The sequence below is a fragment of the Pezoporus occidentalis genome, unplaced genomic scaffold, assembly GCF_034315485.1.
Source record: "Pezoporus occidentalis ecotype Australia unplaced genomic scaffold, CSIRO_AGI_Poc_V1 ctg63, whole genome shotgun sequence".
In the NCBI taxonomy this organism is placed as follows: Eukaryota; Metazoa; Chordata; class Aves; order Psittaciformes; family Psittacidae; genus Pezoporus; species Pezoporus occidentalis.
The window spans coordinates 5,184,175-5,204,798 of NW_026915977.1; the positions used below are offsets into that span (position 1 = coordinate 5,184,175).

Consider the following 20,624-nt stretch of genomic DNA (forward strand, 5'->3'; position numbering starts at 1 on the left):
GGACCCCGGTTGCTGCTGCTGCTCCAGGCAAGGGGCTGGTGGCTCATCTGCACCCAGGGCTGCCTGGAAACAGCACCAGGCAGGGGGAGGAAAGATGCTCCTGGGGAAGAACCTCGCACAGCATCACCTGTGAGATACTGAGGGAAAGAAGCCGCTGTTACACAGCCACAGCCTTGGTCTTGTCACTTGGGATGACGAGGCAAGTCCACAGGAGACAGCTACCACCACCCGCTGTCCTCTCTTCAGACAAGCTGTTGGCCACGTTGGATGGGGCTTGGAGCAACCTGCTCTAGTGCAGGGTGTCCCTGTCTTTGGCAGGGGAGTTGGAGCTGGATGAGCTTTGAGGTCCCTTCAACCCAAACCAGCCTCAAACCAGAAACAAAGCTTTCAAACAGGGCTTCAGCAGTTCTGAAACGAAGTCATCTTCAGGAAACATCCTCTGATTTGAAATTAAGAAGCCATTCTGAGAGGAGGCTCCCCCCCCAAGCTCCCCTTCTCCATCTCTCCTCTTGGGGTTTCCACCCCACTTCCAGGTAATACTCCAGCCCCAACTCATGGAGAGGCTCAGCCCTGGCAGAGGCCTGCACTGGGCACAGAAACACAAAGGACGCTGCTTCCCGGCTGCAGGGACCTTTGTTTGTGGTTATGAAGGGCACAGGGCAGCCCTGCCCTTGTACTGCTCCCTGCCTGCAAACCATCTACTGCTGGTGAGGGGCTGCTGGGGGAGGCAGAGACAGAGGCACGAGAACACAGAGACACTGAGCAAATAGCACACACCTGCTCCCTGCAAGACGTGTGCACGTGGTGGGGGAGTTTGCTGGGTAACCCGGTGATGTGGGAGAAACAAGGAAGCAGCAGGGTGAGGAGGAAGATCACCCGAGGTGTGATTCCATGGACAGGACAGACGAAAGCCAGCGCATCCCTCCAGGGAACAGGCAGTGCTCGTGCCTGGGACCGGGCTTTCACAGGGCCCCTGCGCTCACCAGGGAGGCCGGTTCCCTTGCGAGCAGGGAGATGACACCGCTGGCCTTGTTCCCAAGTAACAACACTGCGGTCTTGTTCTCCAGGCCTTGCAGACCGAAAGGCAGGGCAGGCTCCAGCAAGGGTCACTGCGTGATTCTTTCCTCTTCCCCCTCGCTGCATGGGAGGTCAGCTGCGCCCGAAACCCTTCTGAGGAGGTAACAGGAGGTAATTAACTGGAAATGTTGCATTAAGCAGAAGTCCAAGATTTTTCCCGATTTCCACTGAAAAGTAACCAAAACCTGAGATAAAATGGTAGAGACAGTCTGAAAAATTTCAAAGCTCCCTGGCAGGCAAACAGAGCCCCCCTAACCCCCTTCCCAACAAAATAACACAAACAACGGCAAGCAAATAACCAGAAAAAAACTTCTTTCTGTGTTCCTTTTCCATTCCATCATCATTTCCCCTCACCCTTTTCAGCAGGAGCACGGAGTGGCCGCCCCAGCCTGACAAACATCAATCACCTCATCTCATGGAGCAGCATTGGTACCCCCGAACCTGCTCCTCCGGGAGGAAACCGAACCAGAAGGTGCACCCAGGCTATGACCATGGCCCATGGTACCGTGCAGAACACGGTGTCAGAGCGGTGCCCCACGGACCCGCATCCCCGGCAGGGATCTCACCGAGGCTGGCAGGGCGTGATGCAGCCATCCTGCCTTCACAGCAGGCACAAACGAGGGTGTGCACAGGGGTTTTACCCCGCGGAGCAGTATTTGGCATGAGGGTCGAGGGGCACACACTGCATCACCTTCTACCAGAGCATCCCCTGCTCCAGCCTCTTTCCTGGTGGAAACAACTCCCTCTGGGTGAAGCCAACATGAGTTTTTCAGCCCTTTATCCACCCCGGCAGCACCCCTCCGATGAGTGCAGACGATATTGTACCTTCTTTCTGACAGTGAGTGGTTCTTTTACAGGCATCGCTTGCAGAAGCACCGTGTTCAGCCAGGAGAGAGCACAGCACGGCTGGAAGGCTGCAGGTCCCTGGATGTTTCATTTGGATTTCTGGGAACGATTTCCTTCAGGTTCAAACACATCCCCCAGGTTTTGTGTACCTGATGCATTCTTGCTTGTTCTTCATTGGCTGAGCAAAACCCCCAGTGTGGAGACTCTTCAGACACCGTCCTGAAAGCCCTCTTTAGTTATTAGTTCTGTCCACAATGCATTAACAAAACACCCAAACAAGCTCACAACCGATCTGGCTCCTTTAGTGCCGTGCTCCAGCTTCCACAGATGACCCTATGAAAACTGAAAACCAAAGTAAGATCTGAAAGCATGGTCGAGGATCGCAAACTCTGCATCAAACCTTTCTGTCTTTATCCCTTTACACACAGCGTCGTTTTCGCAACTAAACGGACAGAGCTAAGGCTGCCCGTTCAGTCTGATCCCCGTCTCCCCATCACCAAGGGCCGTATCCCGTATTTGGACATTTATTTTTCATGTGGGCACACTTTAAGGCATTCCCCCCCAGTTTCTGGGGTTTTCGCCACCAGGTGGCAATGCAGCTACAGCCGGGGTTGGGCTTCCCCTCAACCCGAGTTCAGTCACCTACCGTTCCTTACTGCATCTTCAGGGTCGGACTCACCTCCTCTTCTTTTGTCCGCTTCTCTCTCTGGTTTTTACCCCCCTCCTCTGCCGCCGTCACTCAGAAGTTGGGCGTGGTTTTGGCTCCAAGTTTTGGGTGAATTCAGTTGACTTCAGAGCACTGAGGATCCGATCAGCAATCCGGTTCACTCACACCTGCGGTTTAAAGAGCCAGGTGAGCGCACGTGTGCCCATACGATGCACACGGATGAAGCTACACTGCCATCTGCCAGCGCTTGTGAACAAAAGCAGCTCTGGATAACACTGGTTCAGCTGAACCTTGCTTACACATCCCTGTCTCACGTCCAGCAGGAACCCACCCTAAATGTGGCCTGGGTCTGGTCCTAAAGCCTCTTTTACATGGGGTTTCTTGTGGCTGTTTTTCCTCTCTCTTCTCCTAGTCTTGAGTACTCTTTCCCTGGGCTGCGGTACCACACTGCAGCTCTTCAGGACAGATGGGTTATTGTATTTTCATCACTCATTCATTGCTCCAAAAGCCAACAGTAACCAGCACTGTCAGGTTTCCATCACACCCATGACTGTGATTGCCAGCTGAAGTCAGAGGCCACGTCTGGAGACTTTCAAGGTAGGCGATGCTACAAAACAGTATGATGAATAACAGTGTAGAGAGCTCGTATTTGTCTTGGAAATAACTTTAAACACTGCCACCAAACCCTGCAGCCTCCATGGTTCACCTGAATTAGGCTGAGCTGTTGTTCATGTTAAATGGGAGCTGTTTTCATCAGACGTAAATTCATGGTGTGGAAAGGGAGGACATGTCAGAAGTGTTTCGGGACGGAGGGCTGCAAGATGTGTAACTCTGAAAAGCCTCTCCGTAAACCAGTAGCTAAATTAAAGCACTCCCAATGAACAGTCTCCTGGAGCATCCACCCCCCACCAGATCCCCATGGACAGGCCCCACCGCGCTGCCTCCCTCCCCAGCATGGCCCAGCTCTATTCCAAACCAGCAACAACGCGCTCCGAGGAATGCCTGCGGGAAGCGCAGGGCCTCACAGGCTGCCCCAACACTACAGCAGAGGTTGTGCCGCTTTCCCAGCTTTGCTTTTGCCAGCACAAAGAGCTGTGTGAGCTGCTGACAGTGGGTGACAATGGCTTTGTGAAGCCCAGGCACTGGCTGGCCAATGGCTCCAGCACGAGGCAGTGACTGTTGGCAGCCAGGCCCTGGCCGTGTTTGCCTTGCCCTCCGCTGCCATAAGCATGGACTCTTCCCAAGTTCTGCCCGGAGACCTGGAAAATGGTTTCATTTCAGGAATTCCCACTGCCTTTCCATAAAGTGGAAACTGGGGACCAAGGGAAGCTGGATGTGAACGCCCCAGCACTGAGCCCTGACGACAACTCCATCCTCGATACCATGACAAGGTTGTTGACAAGGCAGTAATGAACACAGAAACTGAGGACTTCATGTAGGAAAAGGAGTTAGTCAGCCTTTATTTCATTTCTCCATAGCCCCAAACTTGACAGACGTAGAAAAATATCCTTGAGTCTAGTAGACAAATTTACCAATGCTCGATAGCCCTTTGCTCTGACCGTTTGGGCCATTCTAGATACATTTGTACAAGCAGTACTTCAACTTTTTTTTTGTTGTTTTTCAATGAAAGGTTTCGCTAAACTGTAACCAAACTACAGAGGAAAAAACCCGATCTACCAACGCATGCATATAAAGGTATCTTCCGAAACGTAACAAAAGGAATTAAGAAAGCAAAACAACCTTGACACACATCTGGAGGAGAAAACGGTTTGGAACAATCTGAGGACAACGTCAGTGACCGCAGACAAGTCAAAGCAAATTCCATAAACTATCTGTGGATAAGTTAAAATCTCTATGGCACAACTCTTCACAAAAGAAAAAAATTAAGGCGAAGACCAACATTTTATATAAAAATAGCTGAGCAGGCTTCTAAAGAAGGAAATAAGCATTTCTCGTGATGACTCTGTTAATACAAGATTATAAATACCCTTCTATATACAGAACAAAAAAAAAAACAAACAAAAAATCAATACAAATGTATGGATATTTCACCAGGCATCCATCTTTCAAACAAGCCAAGATCGTAAGTCCTGGCCCATAGTGGAGGTACTTCAGTTTAAGATCTGTAGTAGTTTCTTTGCTACACACACCGATACAAATCATAAAAATGCAATATAAATAGTGATTTTCACAGAGAAACTCAGTAATACACTCAGGTTACAAAGCTGAATGAACTGGCCCAGAAAGAAACTATAGGAGTTTTAAGATCATCAATCATCTGATGTTTGTAGGCAAAGGAAAACATCCGAGTTAGACAGTAATAGTTAGACTTTCAGAGTATTTCAGATTGAAATCCAACTGATACCTTTAGTGAAACTAAAGCCAAAACTACCATGGCAGAAGAGTCATTCTCTCTTCATAAATACAGCAGTTTATTTGCCAAGATCCCTCAGAAACACCATTATTACAGGCATTTTAATACATTTTCCAGCCTAGAAGTTACCAGTTTTGCAAGGAGTTCAGCTATGAATGATGTCTGTATGGATGTATTTGACTCAGTTTTAAAACTATGTAATCAATATATAGGAAAACATGAAAAAGAGAGCAAATAAAATATGTTTAGAATTCCATTAATATTTTACATGAAAATACCTTTGTAAGATGCTAATACAGTGATCAAGTTCAGTATGTCTGGTAAATAAATATGCAGACGTGTATTCACACATCCTCAGCAATTCCAGAAATCATCACAGATATGACAGAATCCCTGTTGGAGAACAGGGATTTTCCCCAACATGATACAGTGGATTTGCCAATGACTTTTTGAACCGTATTTCACAGAATGTCTTCCAAGGTGTAGGAATTTCTCAGTTTATTGTAATTTTTTTTTGTCTAAAATGCCTGGATTTTCATTTATGTTGGCCAAAATGCCTCCTCGTGTCTTGCTCCCTCCCCAGCCCCAGGCTGAAGAGGCTCATCCATTCTGTGAGCCTTCCTCCACGTGTTTCAGAGAGAGGGATGCGATGGGGAAATTAAAGGGACTCTTTTAAGATGTAACTGGACCACAAAACACAGTCTGCATTTACACTGAGACCTTAGCTTGCTACCGATTCCTTTAGATTGGACGCTTGCTTACAAGCAAACCAAAATTGTTTCTAGAAGGTCTTTATACATAGTTATGCAAGCAAAAGAAACAACAGCTGGAACAAAAATACATGGACATACGAACCATTGTGTCTCAGAAAACATAAAATCCTATTTCTTTTCATTACAGTGCTGACTCATTGACTGCTCTCGCTGATAAATTAATCTGTGATGTACTGAGAAACGTTACAATGATCATTTAGTACCAGAATAATGAATTATATCCATCCCTTACAGTAACTGCACAAAAAGTAGCACAGCCAGCCCGTTTACTACATCACCCTTCAGCTTCAATAGAAATATTTACTACCATTAACATAAACTCATCTTTTCTCCCTAATACCACATCTTTATTATTTCCTTGTCCATAGATTGTGTTTAAGACAAATACATAAACACAGTACTAAAATAAACCCCAAAGTGAACGTCTCGCACTCAACTAAAAAAACAAGCACAAAATTGAGGGATGTGTGTTTGGAAATAATTTATTGCCTATAAAACGTTAAAAAATGCTTTAAGTTCACATTTTTTGTGTGGTTTTAAAGGTGGGGTCGTGTTTCAGAGGTAGCGTGTGTAAAATGTAATACAGGATTTGAAAAGAATTATTGATTTAGTTCAGTAATACAGTAAAATGCTCACCAGAACCAAAGCATTGACCTGATACCATTTTCCTTACAGAAACATTCTTAAGCATCTCTTTTATCGAAGAGGATTGCTCACTTGTTTAAAACAAGAACAACCATCACAAGCCCAAGTTTCTGCCCCATTTGTGTCTGTCATCTTCTGACTAAAATGTCAGTTGCTGCTTTTCAGGGATGAATAAATACTCTTTAGACAGAATAAAACCCTATTCTGCCATGGACAAAAAAAACCCTAAGTAATTATTTCTTTGCTTATTGGAGGTTTTTTTTTGCTCCTAACTTTTAAGATTCCACATTTGACCAATGTGCTAAAATATTCACTGGCTAGAGCAATCGAACACGATAAACCAGCCCCTGGTTTCTCTAACGACCAGCTGGAGTTTTCTCACTAACCTTGATCAGGCACCTCACAACCAAGCAACATCCTCAACCTTGTGACAGAGCCTGGGGCAGAAAAGGCAGAACCTCGAAATGCAAGTGAAAGGTTCCAGTCCTTCGAACACATCAAGCAGCCTCTTTGCTCCCCGGCTGACCTGAAGGACCTGGGCAGCGGGACTGGAGGTAGTAAATGAAGCTTTTGGTTGTAACATTACAAGTTACAGATTCTTCATGGTTCAGTTATTCTGTGCTATTCCATTTATGCATATTATTGTCTTTCCTTATGCTATCGGTATCCTGAGACCAACAGTCAGCTACGACTAGAGTACCTAGGGAAAAGTTAGTGCTGTGCATCAGTTTCTTTTTAACGTTACTAATATGGTAGTGCAACAGGGATCCCAAATTGGATAGCTGATCGATTTTAAGCAGTAATTTCCATTTGACTTGTCCTATCATTTCAACTGTACAACCCCAACGGCAGATACAGCTGTCTCCAGTTGCTGAATGGACTCGATAAGCTGCTTCCCAGTTTAAGCAGATGAAGATATAACAGGTATGTTCCTTTTTTCACTCAGAGGACTGCAAAGCCCACAATCTGCTTGTCATTTTTCAGACTTTTTATTGCCTTTGCGAAAAAGAAATACTTGGAAAGATTAAAGTGCAGTGCTGCTTCAAGAACCAAGCACTCAAGAAAATTGACACTTGTACAGTACATCTGTTCGTGTACTTCTAAATCTGCCAAAAATTCACCTATTAGACTATTTACTATTACTCACTCCCATCAGACCTGCAGATTTGACAGAAGCACCACCTGCAGGGAAATGAAAGGAGGCATAGCTTCAGGAAACAGCTTCCTAACTATAAGCAAGCTTGCTAGCATCAAAGATTTTCACTGCTCCCTAAGGCAAACAAGCGCCCCGTCTCTGGTTTACAGTGTCTGTTCTGAGCTACCTTTTCCCACTTTGGGTTCTTCAGAAAGACATACCTCATCATTCATGTTCTGACAGATGTGTTAGGAATAAACAACACTGGGAAAGTCATCTTTCACAGACAAAGCAAATGAGAGCCTTTGTGGAAAGATGATAAAAACATCAATACATGGCACTTGTGCTGTTGCAGGTACTGAATTACAGAGCCAGCCTCCTGAAATAGCAAGGGGGGCTTTATTTCTGTCATTGTAACACAGTATGAGCTTTCTCTCTCATAGGAAGTCTATGTAAAGGATGAACTAGCACTTAATGTGGTCTTTGTTAACATCCTACGAACAGAGGAAATTCCCATAAGTCAAACCCTGACATGCCACAGGCCCAGCGAGCCATCACATTGCTTTCCATCATCTAAAGAGCTTCCAAAATCACATCTGGAAAAGAATGTCCCAGTGACTGTGTATCAGAACACCGTCCCTCTCAGCAATGAGCTTGTCAGTACAATTACTAAGAGTTGGAAAGGAATATGCCCAATTCTCTCATACTGTTCGAAGGCTACACGGATCAGGATGCAACCTGCAAACTCAATTAGCACATTATGTTGCCTGTCAAGGACACAAGGAAACAAGAACACCCCTAAATTACAAAGCATGTGTGAAGTGCTAGTCTGAAGTGCAATAGATGGATATGAATTTTGATAACTCTCAGGGAAGGTTAAGTGCTATGTTTCAAGACCTCATCAGCCGCTCTTCAGCCACTGTACTGCAGAGCAATTGTTGCTGCAATGATTTAAGATACCAGTAGTGGTAATATAGCATTAAAATATTTGTTTTATATATTGCAGGAAAGATACATGGATACCGAAAAGCCCCATGGAACATCTCTGCAGTATTATCCTACCTAGCGTTTTGTTATACAGGCGTATCATTTATGCTCTTCCTGAATATCTCATAGTATCATCGAGTGTTTCAGCGTTTGAAAGCACGACGACTCCTTTAGGCTTTGTCTTGTCACCCTACCAGAGAAAAGGACCAGAGAACAACATGCCCCCAGGGCTGACGTGGGTGTTGAGTGCAGCTGGAGGTTCCGCTGCGTGTCCTTAAAGAGGATTCCTTGAGAAAAGGGACTTACATAAGTGCTTGAATCTAGCAGCAGTTCATTCAAAATTAATTCCTTCAATCTGTTTGGCATATGAAATAGAAGCAAGAAATAGCAAAATATGAATCATCAAGGAAAGTTTTTCTTGTATAAAGGTGGATGACTTAATTGACTACAAAATCAAGAACTCTTATTAAGAGAACCCTGCCTTTTTTCATGGGAATTTAAGTGGAAGAAGCAGGAAATGAGGGTCCAAACAGTGGCAAGTCACAGTACTTTTTTTACTCTAGCAAAGCTCACAGAGGACAAGAGGTTTCATTGTCTGTGGCACAAATTTCCTGTCTAGAGAGAACAGCAACAGAAACCATTGTTAGCCCAGTACAGAAACCCCTTTATGAATTATTTTTTTCATGAGCAGAATGAGCTCTATGTTACATTGGAAAGATAGTCCTGTGATCTTTGCTTACAAACCTGAATTCATTTTAGGTTGGCGGTCATTTCAACAGGCATGTAAAATTGCCACTCCTCCTCTGAGTAAGGCGATAAGGACGTGACTGCCAGCCAGGATGTGACATTTCAGCTCAGGCAGTGAAAGGATGAGTAACCTACCACTTAGCTCCTGGTTGCACAGAGCGCCTTCCATCCCTCCTGGAATTCTACTCCGAGATTAATGCCTAAACCCAACTATAGGCTCAACAGCCTGCTTTTGTAGCAGAATAGGTGGCAAGAGGTCTTTTGGGAGCTAACTGAATTGTATAGTAATCAGAACTATGGACCTGTTTTGTTTTTAAAATTGCTACTATTCTTTCTGCAGCTGGCATTTAACAGTATTGCTAAAAGCTCCCCAACCCATGCCCAAGCATAAAGAGACAGAAAACCCCCTGAAAGAACAGAACTCAGTACTGACACCACAAAAGAAAAGCTGTAGAAGTGATCAGGGAGGAACAGATAAACCAAGAAAAACTGAAAACTCATGAGTTAATCCAGGTATTAAAGGAAACAAAAAAAGGTGTTATTTCCCCAACACTCTGGATTTTCTGTGCTACACCATGGCCTTCCCACTGAAATTAAGGAGACTGCTTATTGTATTGCATGAATAAGGAATCACAAGAGTAAATTCTTATTTGGCATAAAACTGAAAGATCAGGCTTTTTACCACACTGAAGATAACTGTTTCTAAAACGCTTGCTGAAGAATATTCAGATAAGAAGTTACAGAGCACAAATAACACGGGCATGCACCTACATGCCCTGCTGAATTTATCTGAATGTGTCTGCACATCCATTTAATCAGGTGATTAAAAGGATTAAATGTTAACAACAGCTGGGAAAGAAGAAATCCATTTCAGCACTGCCTCAGGGTCACAGTTTAGAAATGGCACCTGGCAGCTGCCAAAAGCATTGTCAGACCAGGCTACTTCAAAACCAGGTCACAGTTAGCAGACCTGCAAAACTCGGTTCCAAACACTTGAATACTCTTCAGGATGCAATCCCAGCTGTGGATTTATGACAGTGCCTTGATAAAATGGATCAAAGTTTGGGGAAAAATATATAAACAATACTTAAAATAATGAACAGAACTTTAACATTCAGACTTCGACAAACAAAACCTGTAACTACAGTCATAAAACCCTAAACTGTAGTGTAAACATCTAATCCCGTTGCTACTGTGAGAGGATAAGAAAGTTGCATTCTGCAGCTATCAGGTTTCCCTTACCCATCTAATTTGTTGCAACACTTATGACTGCTTCATTAATAATTTATTGACAATAATTCAGATTTTTCAGTTAGCCTTTCCAAGTTTTTTTCACCTATTTTGGTCAGAAAATGGGAAGTTCAACAATCTGAATTCACATAATGAAAACCACTTCAGTTTAATTCCAGATTTTCAAAAGGGTTCAAAGCACAAGTCATAAAAAGCCCACTATTCTACTTGGATCCCCAATTTTTAGTCCACCTACCTGAGTAAAAATGGGGAAAAAAACCAATGAACAGGCCTGGTGAGCAAGCAACTCTGAAAGAATTAGCTGTCTGTACCACAGGACAGGTGTTTTCCACTCTCGGACCCCTGCTCAAAAAGACTTTGCTACAGAGCAAGAGTTATTCTGGAAAGTGAGAAGTTACCCTAATCAAGGCCAAACTGCTAGAAGTGAAACCTTTCCTCACACAGTTTCCATTTACCAAAACCAACATTCAAAATCTCTTGACAGTGCAAACTGTAGCCATGATGTACTACAGTCATCCTTCAGGAAAGTCTACTTCACCTCGGGCTCTCTTTTTTGGACTGAAGAACACTGGATAGCAAAATGCTGTTCTCTTGAAACCTGCACGTTCCGTGGGGTTTCCTTTTTGTCAGTTAAAAACCAACATAAATCACAAACTGTCTGAGGCATTTTTCTCCGACAAAGACGACAAGCTGAATGAGGTATCATCAGGCTCTGGGGACGTGTGATTGAAATCCATTTCTTCTAATTCAGGAGGTAAGTCTGAGAGCAGTGCCTGGACGTAAAAACATATTGCAATACAGTATTAGGTAGAGGTTTTGTGTCAGCATTCAAATGTCTGAATATACAGTGAGAAAACTTTGTTGAGCTTTTCAGTCAGCATTGGTATTGGATGGCTAAAACAAGAGGTCAGTATTAGAATCACAGAACAGTTAGGGATGGAAAGAACTTTTAAGATCATCCAGTTGCAACCCCCCTGCCATGGGCAGGGACACCTCACACTAAACCATCTCACCCAAGGCCTCATCCAACCTGGCCTTGAACACTGCCAGGGATGGAGCATTCACAACCTCCCTCGGCAACCCATTCCAGTGCCTCACCACCCTCACAGTAAAGAATTTCCTCCTTATATCCAATCTAAACTTCCCCTGTTTAAGTTTTAACCCGTTACCCCTTGTCCTATCAGGGAAAAACATTGTCCAAGATGATGTATCTTAAAGGCAAAGGAAAAAAATGAAAGCACCAAAGTCTCTTCCTAAATAAAGCCCAGAATGTTACCCATACAAGACATGATCCAACCAACCACTGGAAGTGCTGTGTATTAGACGTGGTGCAGTGCAAGCAAAGAAGCCTGGCTCTTTTCCCTAAATCTCACATCTCAGCTCTCACAACAGACAAATCCCAGTCCCTCAGTGTACACTGGTTCACTGTCTGTCCCTTTGTAAAAGTCACACGTCCTTGTCTAGGTCATTGCTTGCGTAGATTGCAAGATCCTTCTTTTGTTTTAAAGTTCAGCTTTTGTCTACAGGATGTTCAGCACAACGCTGCCCTCATCAGAATTTGAGCCTCTGGGCACTACAGAATAAAACTAAAGGAGCGACAGAACACAAAATGACAAACACCTTCCAGTAGTAAAACCTACTTCAAGCCTTACCTGCTGCTGTTCTTTATCATCTGATTTAATAGCAAGTATCAAACTCCGAGTAAACGTCTGTAGTTCAAAATACTTCTGTTTGTGATTCTCCAACTGATTCTCAATGAATCTGACTTCTTCATTCTGTGGGGGACAATGACATCAAGTTCTGGAAGTAATGGACTGCATCTTTGTAGTGACACCTAAACTTGCGTTAACACTGAACGGGTTTTGGTGAAAATGAGTAAAGTTGTGTTTATTATGATTCCTGCCCAAATCAATGTTAATTACAGCCAAAACTTCTATAGGTACAGAAATACAGAATAATCCATGTTCTGATGAGGACCAGCAGTGTCTCTCTAAGCCTGCAAATGCATATGCCATTTCATCTCTCCTCATCCTCCCCAAGAGATGTGACAGTCAGCTGTGTTACACGCGGACAAAGCACTTCAGAATTATCATTAAAGCATTAATGACTTGGGCCAAAGTTTGACATGAAGCTGTTAAAGCAGCACTGCTTTTTATTTCATAAGGATGACCTCCAATTCCATTTTAAAATGGAAAAACAAAGTCCGGGTCTCTTCCTAGAAGTGATCTTGAAAGGGCAGGGTGACTGCGAGAAGACACAGCAAATAAATGCCATTTTCACAGCAGAAGGCTTGGCACAAAGACCACAGAAACAAACCTAAACATTCCTCAAAGCTACCACAACTTAAAATACAGCATCCTCTGGTGCAGCTGAGTTTGACATGTATCAGCTCACCAACCTCCCCAAGATCTTTCAGTATAATAATAATATAACATATATTATTATTATGTTATTGTAACATATAACATTAACATATAATTATAACAATAATAATAAATAGGAACTTATTTGTGGAATTGAGAATTAGCAGTAATGTGCATGCTGTGGCTAAAAAGGCATTTTTCCAACCTTTGCATAAATGTGTGTTACTCTACTTGCAAATGCCTTAATGTAAAAATAACAAAATGAATTAAAACCTCAGATTTGATAAATACTTAATTCCAAATACCTCTTCTCCTTCAAACCTGCCAACTGATTGCTATGCAAGACCAAAACACCACATCTGTTGATCAGTGCAGAGCTAAAATTAATTCCCTCTGGTTATTTACCTTTGCAAAGATCACATAACCTGAATAAACAGTTCACTTGTCAAGATCAAAGTCATTGTGCATCTCTGCAAAAGGTTTCTGATTAGTAGCACCAAATGTGCATCCTCCATTAGATTGTGTGAAGTGTCACATTTACTCAGGGGTATGAGAGGCAAGAAAGAACCCACCCTTGCTTATACAACCATATGATTAATTAGCTTGGCATGTTTGCATACAATAGGGTTGGGTTTGGTGGCAGCAAATAATTATAAAAGCAAATTTCAATAGTGGACTTGTAAGCTGACATTCTGTTTTAATGAAAAAATAGTATTTCTTTTCTTAAACACAGAACTATGCTCTGTTACTCATGCTTACATTTGATAGGTTGGCTGTAATCCAACTTTAGTTGATATGAAAAGGTGAGACCGTGTGATGAACTGCAAGGTTTGTTACAAGCCTTTAAAAAGAGCTGTTATTTTGTGAGGTTTTTGCCCCAGAAAAGTCACATTTCTTCAGTCAACACACTGCTCACCATACTGTTTCAGGTTATAATGGCTCTAATGAGGCTGCAATTATGAGGCTTTCAGAAGAAAATCAGCTGAATGCATTTCTTTCTGATGGAAACTTCCGAGCTGCCTATTTAGCAATGGATTTTGCCCAGCCAAAGAAGGGATTCAGATTTACACAGAAAACACAGGCACAAAGACCAATCACTAATGTCAAACAACAAACCGACAAACAAGGTTCTGTAGGGCATACTGTCACAACGAGCCTTTCACAGTGGTGACAGGTGACATTAAGAAAAGGTCATTCCCTCTCCATATTCATTCCCCACTGCCCTTACCAGGAAAACACTGTTTGAAGGAGGACTTTTGTTCTGAAAAGATGATCTATTTATTACTTTGGAATTGATTATCACTAGTAGAACATGCCTGGTTTTGAGGTTAAAAAGCCAGCTACATCAGTAAAACCACCACCAATACACAACACAGACCACCGCAGTAACTCTTAGGATAGCAGGAACGCATGCATAACTTTTCCCATTTGGCAGATGACAGCAGCTTGCCAGGTATCCAACTGCTTTTCCTCCTTCCCACAACTCCTGCGTTCAGACATGTTCTGCACTGCACTGTGAGAATGACTTCTGCTTAGATCCCCCCATTTCATTAGAGGATTCCAGCTGTTATGTCCCTTTCTGGAGCTGACAGTATCACGCTGCATGTAGAAGCGTGCCACAGCACTCCAAGGAACAATCCTTGCACAAAAAGAAAAGTTTTGGTTTAGAGGCTAAATGAAGTACTTCACTTGGGACATGTGGTGGGAGCTGCAGCTGGCTACAGAGGAACTGATGTAACTGCTCTGCAGACATCTCATTTTTCCTGCCTCCCTCTGGGTTGAAATATGGGTAATCTGTCCGTAAATGGGATGAGGAGATGTAATATGTGCAGCGCCATGATAAAAGCAGAGGAGCTGCAGGCTCCCACATGCCTTTCCCAAATTCCTTACAGATACAGCCATCTAGAACTTTCTGTGGACTATCCTGCTTAATATTATACAGCCAATTACTCACCTTGTAATCCAAAAGAGAACTCATTTGATCCACTTCAGAATTACTTATCATATCACTTTCTTCATCGTCTATAATTTCTATTTTCTGAAAGAGAAGTAAAGGGCTCATTCCAAATATTCAAATGCAGAGATCAGACAAACAAACAGCAACCTGTATCACAAACAGCATGAAAGGATGAAGGTAACAGCACCTTTTGTCTGCACCTGAGAAACTCTGAATTGTGCAGCCCCCATTAGATGGCAATCATGCACCTCAGCCACAAGATCCAGGGAGAACCCAAACTGAAACTGCTGGTAGTCAGAGTGGCTGCCCTGGTGACTCTGGCTGTTTGCAAAGGAGGAGCTGTATGTCACCATGCTTTTGGCATTAAGTTGCATATAATATCTCATTACAGCCTGCACAAGCCTGCATTTTATTCTGTAAGCCTTTTGTTGAAGACCTCCTGCAAGGCAAAGGAGGTTATGGAAGTTTATTCCTCTGGAGCAAAACAGACATTATGGCAAGTGACAGGCAAGCCCTAACTGACCTACTTCTTGCCTGAAAAACAAAGGTCTCCTTTGGCCTTCTTTGGCCACAGTGCAAGTCAAATGCCCTGAACAGTAGAGGGTTTTGATACAAAGGACAGCTCCAAATGCATACACACGGACATTTTCACTTAACTCACAAAAATTCTTGGGAGGTTTTTATACTGGGCTTCTAAAGATACCTGAAGTATAATGTTAAAGGCCAAGCTTAATGCTTAATGCTGTTTAGAACTTAGAAATACATTCCAGTCATACTTCATTTACTTTTACATTGTTTACCACTCGCATGTTCTGTCCCAACAGAAAACGTCCTTATGTAAGAAAATGATGTTAAAAGGTTATGTCAATAGGAGAAAAAACAAAATGTGCACATTTTCAGTGCATCAATGAGATTTTTATTCATATCTAGGCTAGGTCTCAAACACAGAGAATGAATTTGAATTACAGAGTGGTAAGAATGGCACTTTTCAACAGAACTCAGAAGGATGACTGCCTGGATGGAACTATAACCTATAACCAAGATGATGACGCTGCCAGGAGAGGCTGCCGCCATGGGGGGGGGCAGTGGAGACACCCCAGGACAGGGGAACCCCCCCAGAGCCACATGGGGAAGCCTGGGGGGTGGCAAAAGGGGGGGGGTCAGGAGTGCAAAATCGCCCCATTGAGCCCCAAAATACACCCTGTATCCCAAAATAGCCCCACTGCACCCCAAAAAAATTCTCCATGTTTTGGAGAGGGAAGCAGTAGTAGTCTAAGAAAGGTTTGGGTTTTTTTAACCATTTTTCATCGTTCTGGCTGTTGTAACTATTTATGAGACTTCATATAATAAGTCAAAGCAATTTTACTGTGTTTTTAGTACACAAGACAATGTAGGTAAGGGTCCACACTGACACATCACACTTCAGTGGTTAGTTCTTGAGGTGTTATTTTAGAGGAGGTTTCTTCCCTGCAGCCTGTGTGTGCGTTTTGTCAGCCTGCAGACCAGGCATCAGAACTTTAATCACCAAGGAGAACCCTCCAAGAAAGGTTAGCATTCTCTCACTAGTAGTACCCACTAAGCTTTCAAGCTTGTGTTGAAGACAGGGAGGGTAAACCACATTTTGTGTGCTTCAGTGTCTGACAACCCAGCTGAAGCGATAACATTTCAAAGGCTTAATGTCACAAAGATCTGCTGCTATATCATACCCTGAGTAACACTGTGACTCAAATATTTTTGTTTTCAGGCTCAGCTTGAGGAAAGAGTGTCTAAATAAATGCCAAACATTCACACGATCTTACTTATAATTATACATTGTAAGATAGTAGGGGAAAGAACAGATTAGAATTTCAAATAAGAAAACTGTCTCTCTCATGCAAGTCCAATGTATGTTAGTCCAATTTTAGCTGCAGAGATTGAAAAAAATTTGTTAGAGTGTTTTCAGAACAGAGTATGAAAAAGCTTCCCCTATTTCCCCCATGCATTTCCAATGATAAAATGCTGGAGTTCAGGAAACTGGCGAGCTCAGTCTCTTGGACATCATCTTTGCAAACCTTATACTTTGTCACTTTACATTCTGCATATCCATGGTGAATGCATCAGACTGAAACTCAAGAGTGATTATATCTAAGGTCACAGCAGGCCATTAAGGTAAACAGAAAGGAAAAAGGCAGCTGTTTCTATTCAGGTAACCACAGAAAATACAGCCATAGCATTTCAGTTTACACAAAAGATGATCACATATTAACAAAAGAGAGGAAATTTTCTCTCCCTTCCCTATATACAGAGGGAAGGGAATCTCCTGCTCGCTTTCCCATTTCAGGTGTGTGTGATTAATGTAACACAAACTTTCTTGTCATGTTCTGAGCTACCATCTTCTAACCTCTGACTGCAAGAAGAGTGCAACTGGGAACTGGAACCATCACCTGTTCATTCTGCAGATAACTTTTAAGATAAAAATTACCCTACCACTCAGGGTCTTCTCTCCTCTTCCTCCTCTCCTTTCTTCTAATTTGAGAGAAGGCAGGCTAAACAAAGGGGATATATTGCATTATTTGCCATGACTCCTCCCTCTGTCTTTCCTTCCTTGTCTCACTGCAGTCAATTAAAAAACGGCAAGAACAACTGTGTGTAACTCAGTGTGAATGCAAGTGAGAAAACAAGAAACATCTAAATAATGCCTTGTGAAGGGCATGGGAATGAAGAGTACATACCCACCCCAGTCTGATCTCATGTATTCGAGGTTAGCTATGGAGAGAAGCGCTAGTGGTATCCGACTTTCTTAACCCTACCAACCACCATTGTCCATTATTACTCTGGGGATTTTATTCTTACTGTTTTACTGCTCTGGGGATTTAAGAAGCACTAACCAAGCATTGTGCTTTGCATTCCAGAAAAAGAACACCAGGTTGTTATAATACAGAGAAAGCCATGCAATTCCATTTATACTGTACATGCACAGCTCAGTGTTTTAGTACCTTTAGTACAGTTTCTTTTAGTGCTCTACCAGTTAGGACGACTCTTAGTACACTGAACTGAAGCTTTCACCTAGTGAAAAAACACTAGTGTTGGACAACAACCTCAACGTTGGCAATTAAGGAGGTCACATAAGTGGAAAAGGAAAGGTGTACATACCACATTATCAGTAGATACGGGATTCTGGTCATCATCTTTGTGACCGATTTCTTCATTCTGAAGAGCTTCATTTGTCTCTTCTGCAGAAACAAATTAGGTTTTTTTCAGATTTCATGCTGAAGGAACAATAATTTGTTCCTTCAATAATTTACCACCAAATAAATGTCACCTCTGTCACATTAGATACAGAAGCATCTATCCATAAAAAAATACTGTATGTCTTATTAGACAAGACAAAATATCACAAGTATTTCAGGGCAACGTAAGGCCAATTGTTACCTGAAGCAACAGGAAAACTGTAAGTTACTCTCTTGCAATGCATCAAAATCTTTCCTATTTTTAGATTCAGGTTGGAAAATTGAAGTGATGAAGAGTTCCACATCAGAGGTGCACAGAATTTTTTTTCCTTAATTACTATACAAAAAGTCCTACATGCCCTGGAATTATAGGATACACAACAGAATCCCATCTCCTCCTTGCAGACACTTACTAGTCTAGAACCAAAAACTGATCAAAGATTATTTGATTCTTATATGGCAAATACTTATTCCTGGTGAACCTACTCTGCTATCTTCTGTATAAGCAAAGAACACACCTGAAAACAGAGCAAATCTTACCGTTAGATTTCAGCCACAAGGACTAGATGATTCTATTAGCCCTAACTACGGCCAAAGTGAACAAAGATTCACAGCCTATTCATCCCTATGATTATGTTTCTCAGATTTCCTTTAATTCTCCACATTATGTTAAGAAGAAAATGGGTGATAAAACAGCAAATCAGGAAATAAAACACAGAGGTAAGACAGCTGTGATAAAATCTTAAATTATGTCATTAATAGTAAGGCTATTAATTGGAAATAAACTCATTCCAAGTGCTAGTAAAGTTAGACAGTTCTACAAAGGGCAGATCTTGCACAAGAAGGGTCAAACAGTCCAGCTATCACATCTAGAGAGGAAAAGAGGCATGGTGAGTGAAGGGGCAGCAAGTGTTCAGATGGGTTACTGAAAGAGGGCAGATTATGATGCAGGGGTGTATCACTTCTACACAAACACAGGGGTAACAGGATTTATCTGGAGATTACCAACACTTGCAAAGGCAGGAGAGTATTTAGGCCAGACCATTAACACAGACAGTTACTTGTTTTAAAGAAGTTTTCTGCCCGTTAAATATCTCAAACCTGAGCAAATCTCATCTGAAGTTGTTGCAAATAAATTTAATCTGTCACTGGTCACAATTTCAGAGGAAGATTTCTGCTAGCAGCAAAAGCAAATGGGTCCAAATGGGAGAGCTGTAGGCACGGAGCAATATAGAATACTATCATCCCACTCGGAAGAGTGAAGGTCACTGAAGGTGCCCCTCAGGGTCTCTGACACATTCTAAAGCACCAGGCACTCAGTAACCCTGACAGCCACCACTTGGACCCAACAGTTGAATGAAGTGACTCCCTACAGCACTTTCAACTCTTTAAATATTCATCCTCAGCTAATATAAACTGGCACAGCTGTAACGGCTTCCACAGAGCCATGTTCATTTACACAAAGTATGGACTCAATTAACACACATTAAAAAAGGAAGGCATTATGAGAACTTCAATGCTGCATTCTGCATCAGATTACTGCTTCTTGTTTTTATATTTACACACTACATTTTAAAAGCAAGCGCCAGCAACACTTTCACTCTAATTACATGACTAAAAATACCTTTTTCTTGTCTTTGAGAGTGGGGTTTTTTGTTGTAGTTTTGTTTTTCTTTTTCTTTAGTAAACTGGGACCAAAAGTTACAGCTCTCAACCATGAACACAATCACAGATCTGTGACTGAACAGTACACGATTCCTGGTAGAACTATTTTCCAGAAAGTTCAAAATAAGCTGAGCTGCAGCAGTGAAACCTATACCTTTGGAGAAATGAACAGAAATAGTTTTGGTGGTAGAATAAAGGAATGAAAGTGGGATTCCTGGATACTGTGTAAATCCTGTGGTTTCCTTGTACTTCCTTAAGCTCTGGCTCTAATAATCTACTCACAGCCTTACCTTGTTTTATGAAAGCCTTGTTTGATAAATGGGGTGTTATTCCTCAAGTTAAACTACAGAGAATACAGACTCTTCCCCTGTCACCATTTTCTTTCAAGTAGATCTGACTAAATCAGTTCCTTCCACACCTCAGGCAACTCAAGGACTCAGATTCTGCATCTCACTTGGCTTTCAATCACTTGACCCATTTCTTAATCATCTTATTCTCTTTAGAGCAGACTATGACAAAAGCTATCACAAATTCATTCCCAGCAGTTCTTATATTTTTCTAGTTCTTTCCTTTAAATTGCTCTGACAAAGTGACAAGATTAAGTCTGGCATATTAAGCTGCAATAGCATGCACTAGATCAGACCTTCTTTTAGTTTAGAGAGCAAAGGCTTTATTGATCTCTTCTAATCAGAAGCACTGGGAGCAATTAGTTGAGCTTGTGAAGCTAGTGCATGTGCTGAGCGGGAGCTCATCTACCCTAGGAGGCCCAGAGAGCTCATGTACAAAAGGGAAAGGGAGAGATCCATTTAATGTGGTCATGTGGTTCTGGGAGGTGGAGTAAAAGGGAATTAAGTTCGAGACACTTATCACTCAAGATCATGCAATTTACTGAGAACACAGAGAGCCCCCGTACGTGCAGTTCTAAGGC

At 42.5% G+C, this 20,624-nt stretch overlaps 1 protein-coding gene across 5 annotated transcripts in view; it reads right to left on the reverse strand.

The window, feature by feature from the left end:
• Positions 1–10,631: 10,631 nt before the first annotated feature.
• The window catches only part of HDX (highly divergent homeobox), a 43,008-nt gene continuing 33,015 nt past the window's right edge, over positions 10,632–20,624 (reverse strand). For 4 of the 5 annotated variants that reach the window (XM_062640176.1, XM_062640175.1, XM_062640173.1 and 1 more), the window contains 4 exons: positions 17,955–18,034; positions 14,820–14,903; positions 12,155–12,277; positions 10,632–11,275 (listed from right to left, as the gene is read on the reverse strand). In XM_062640176.1, the coding sequence (XP_062496160.1) occupies positions 11,150–11,275; positions 12,155–12,277; positions 14,820–14,903; positions 17,955–18,034 (413 nt within the window). In that variant the 3' untranslated portion in view covers positions 10,632–11,149. Of the gene's footprint in view, positions 11,276–12,154; positions 12,278–14,819; positions 14,904–16,098; positions 17,348–17,954; positions 18,035–20,624 lie in introns of those variants that run through there. The other variant, XM_062640177.1, reaches the window with a different exon arrangement.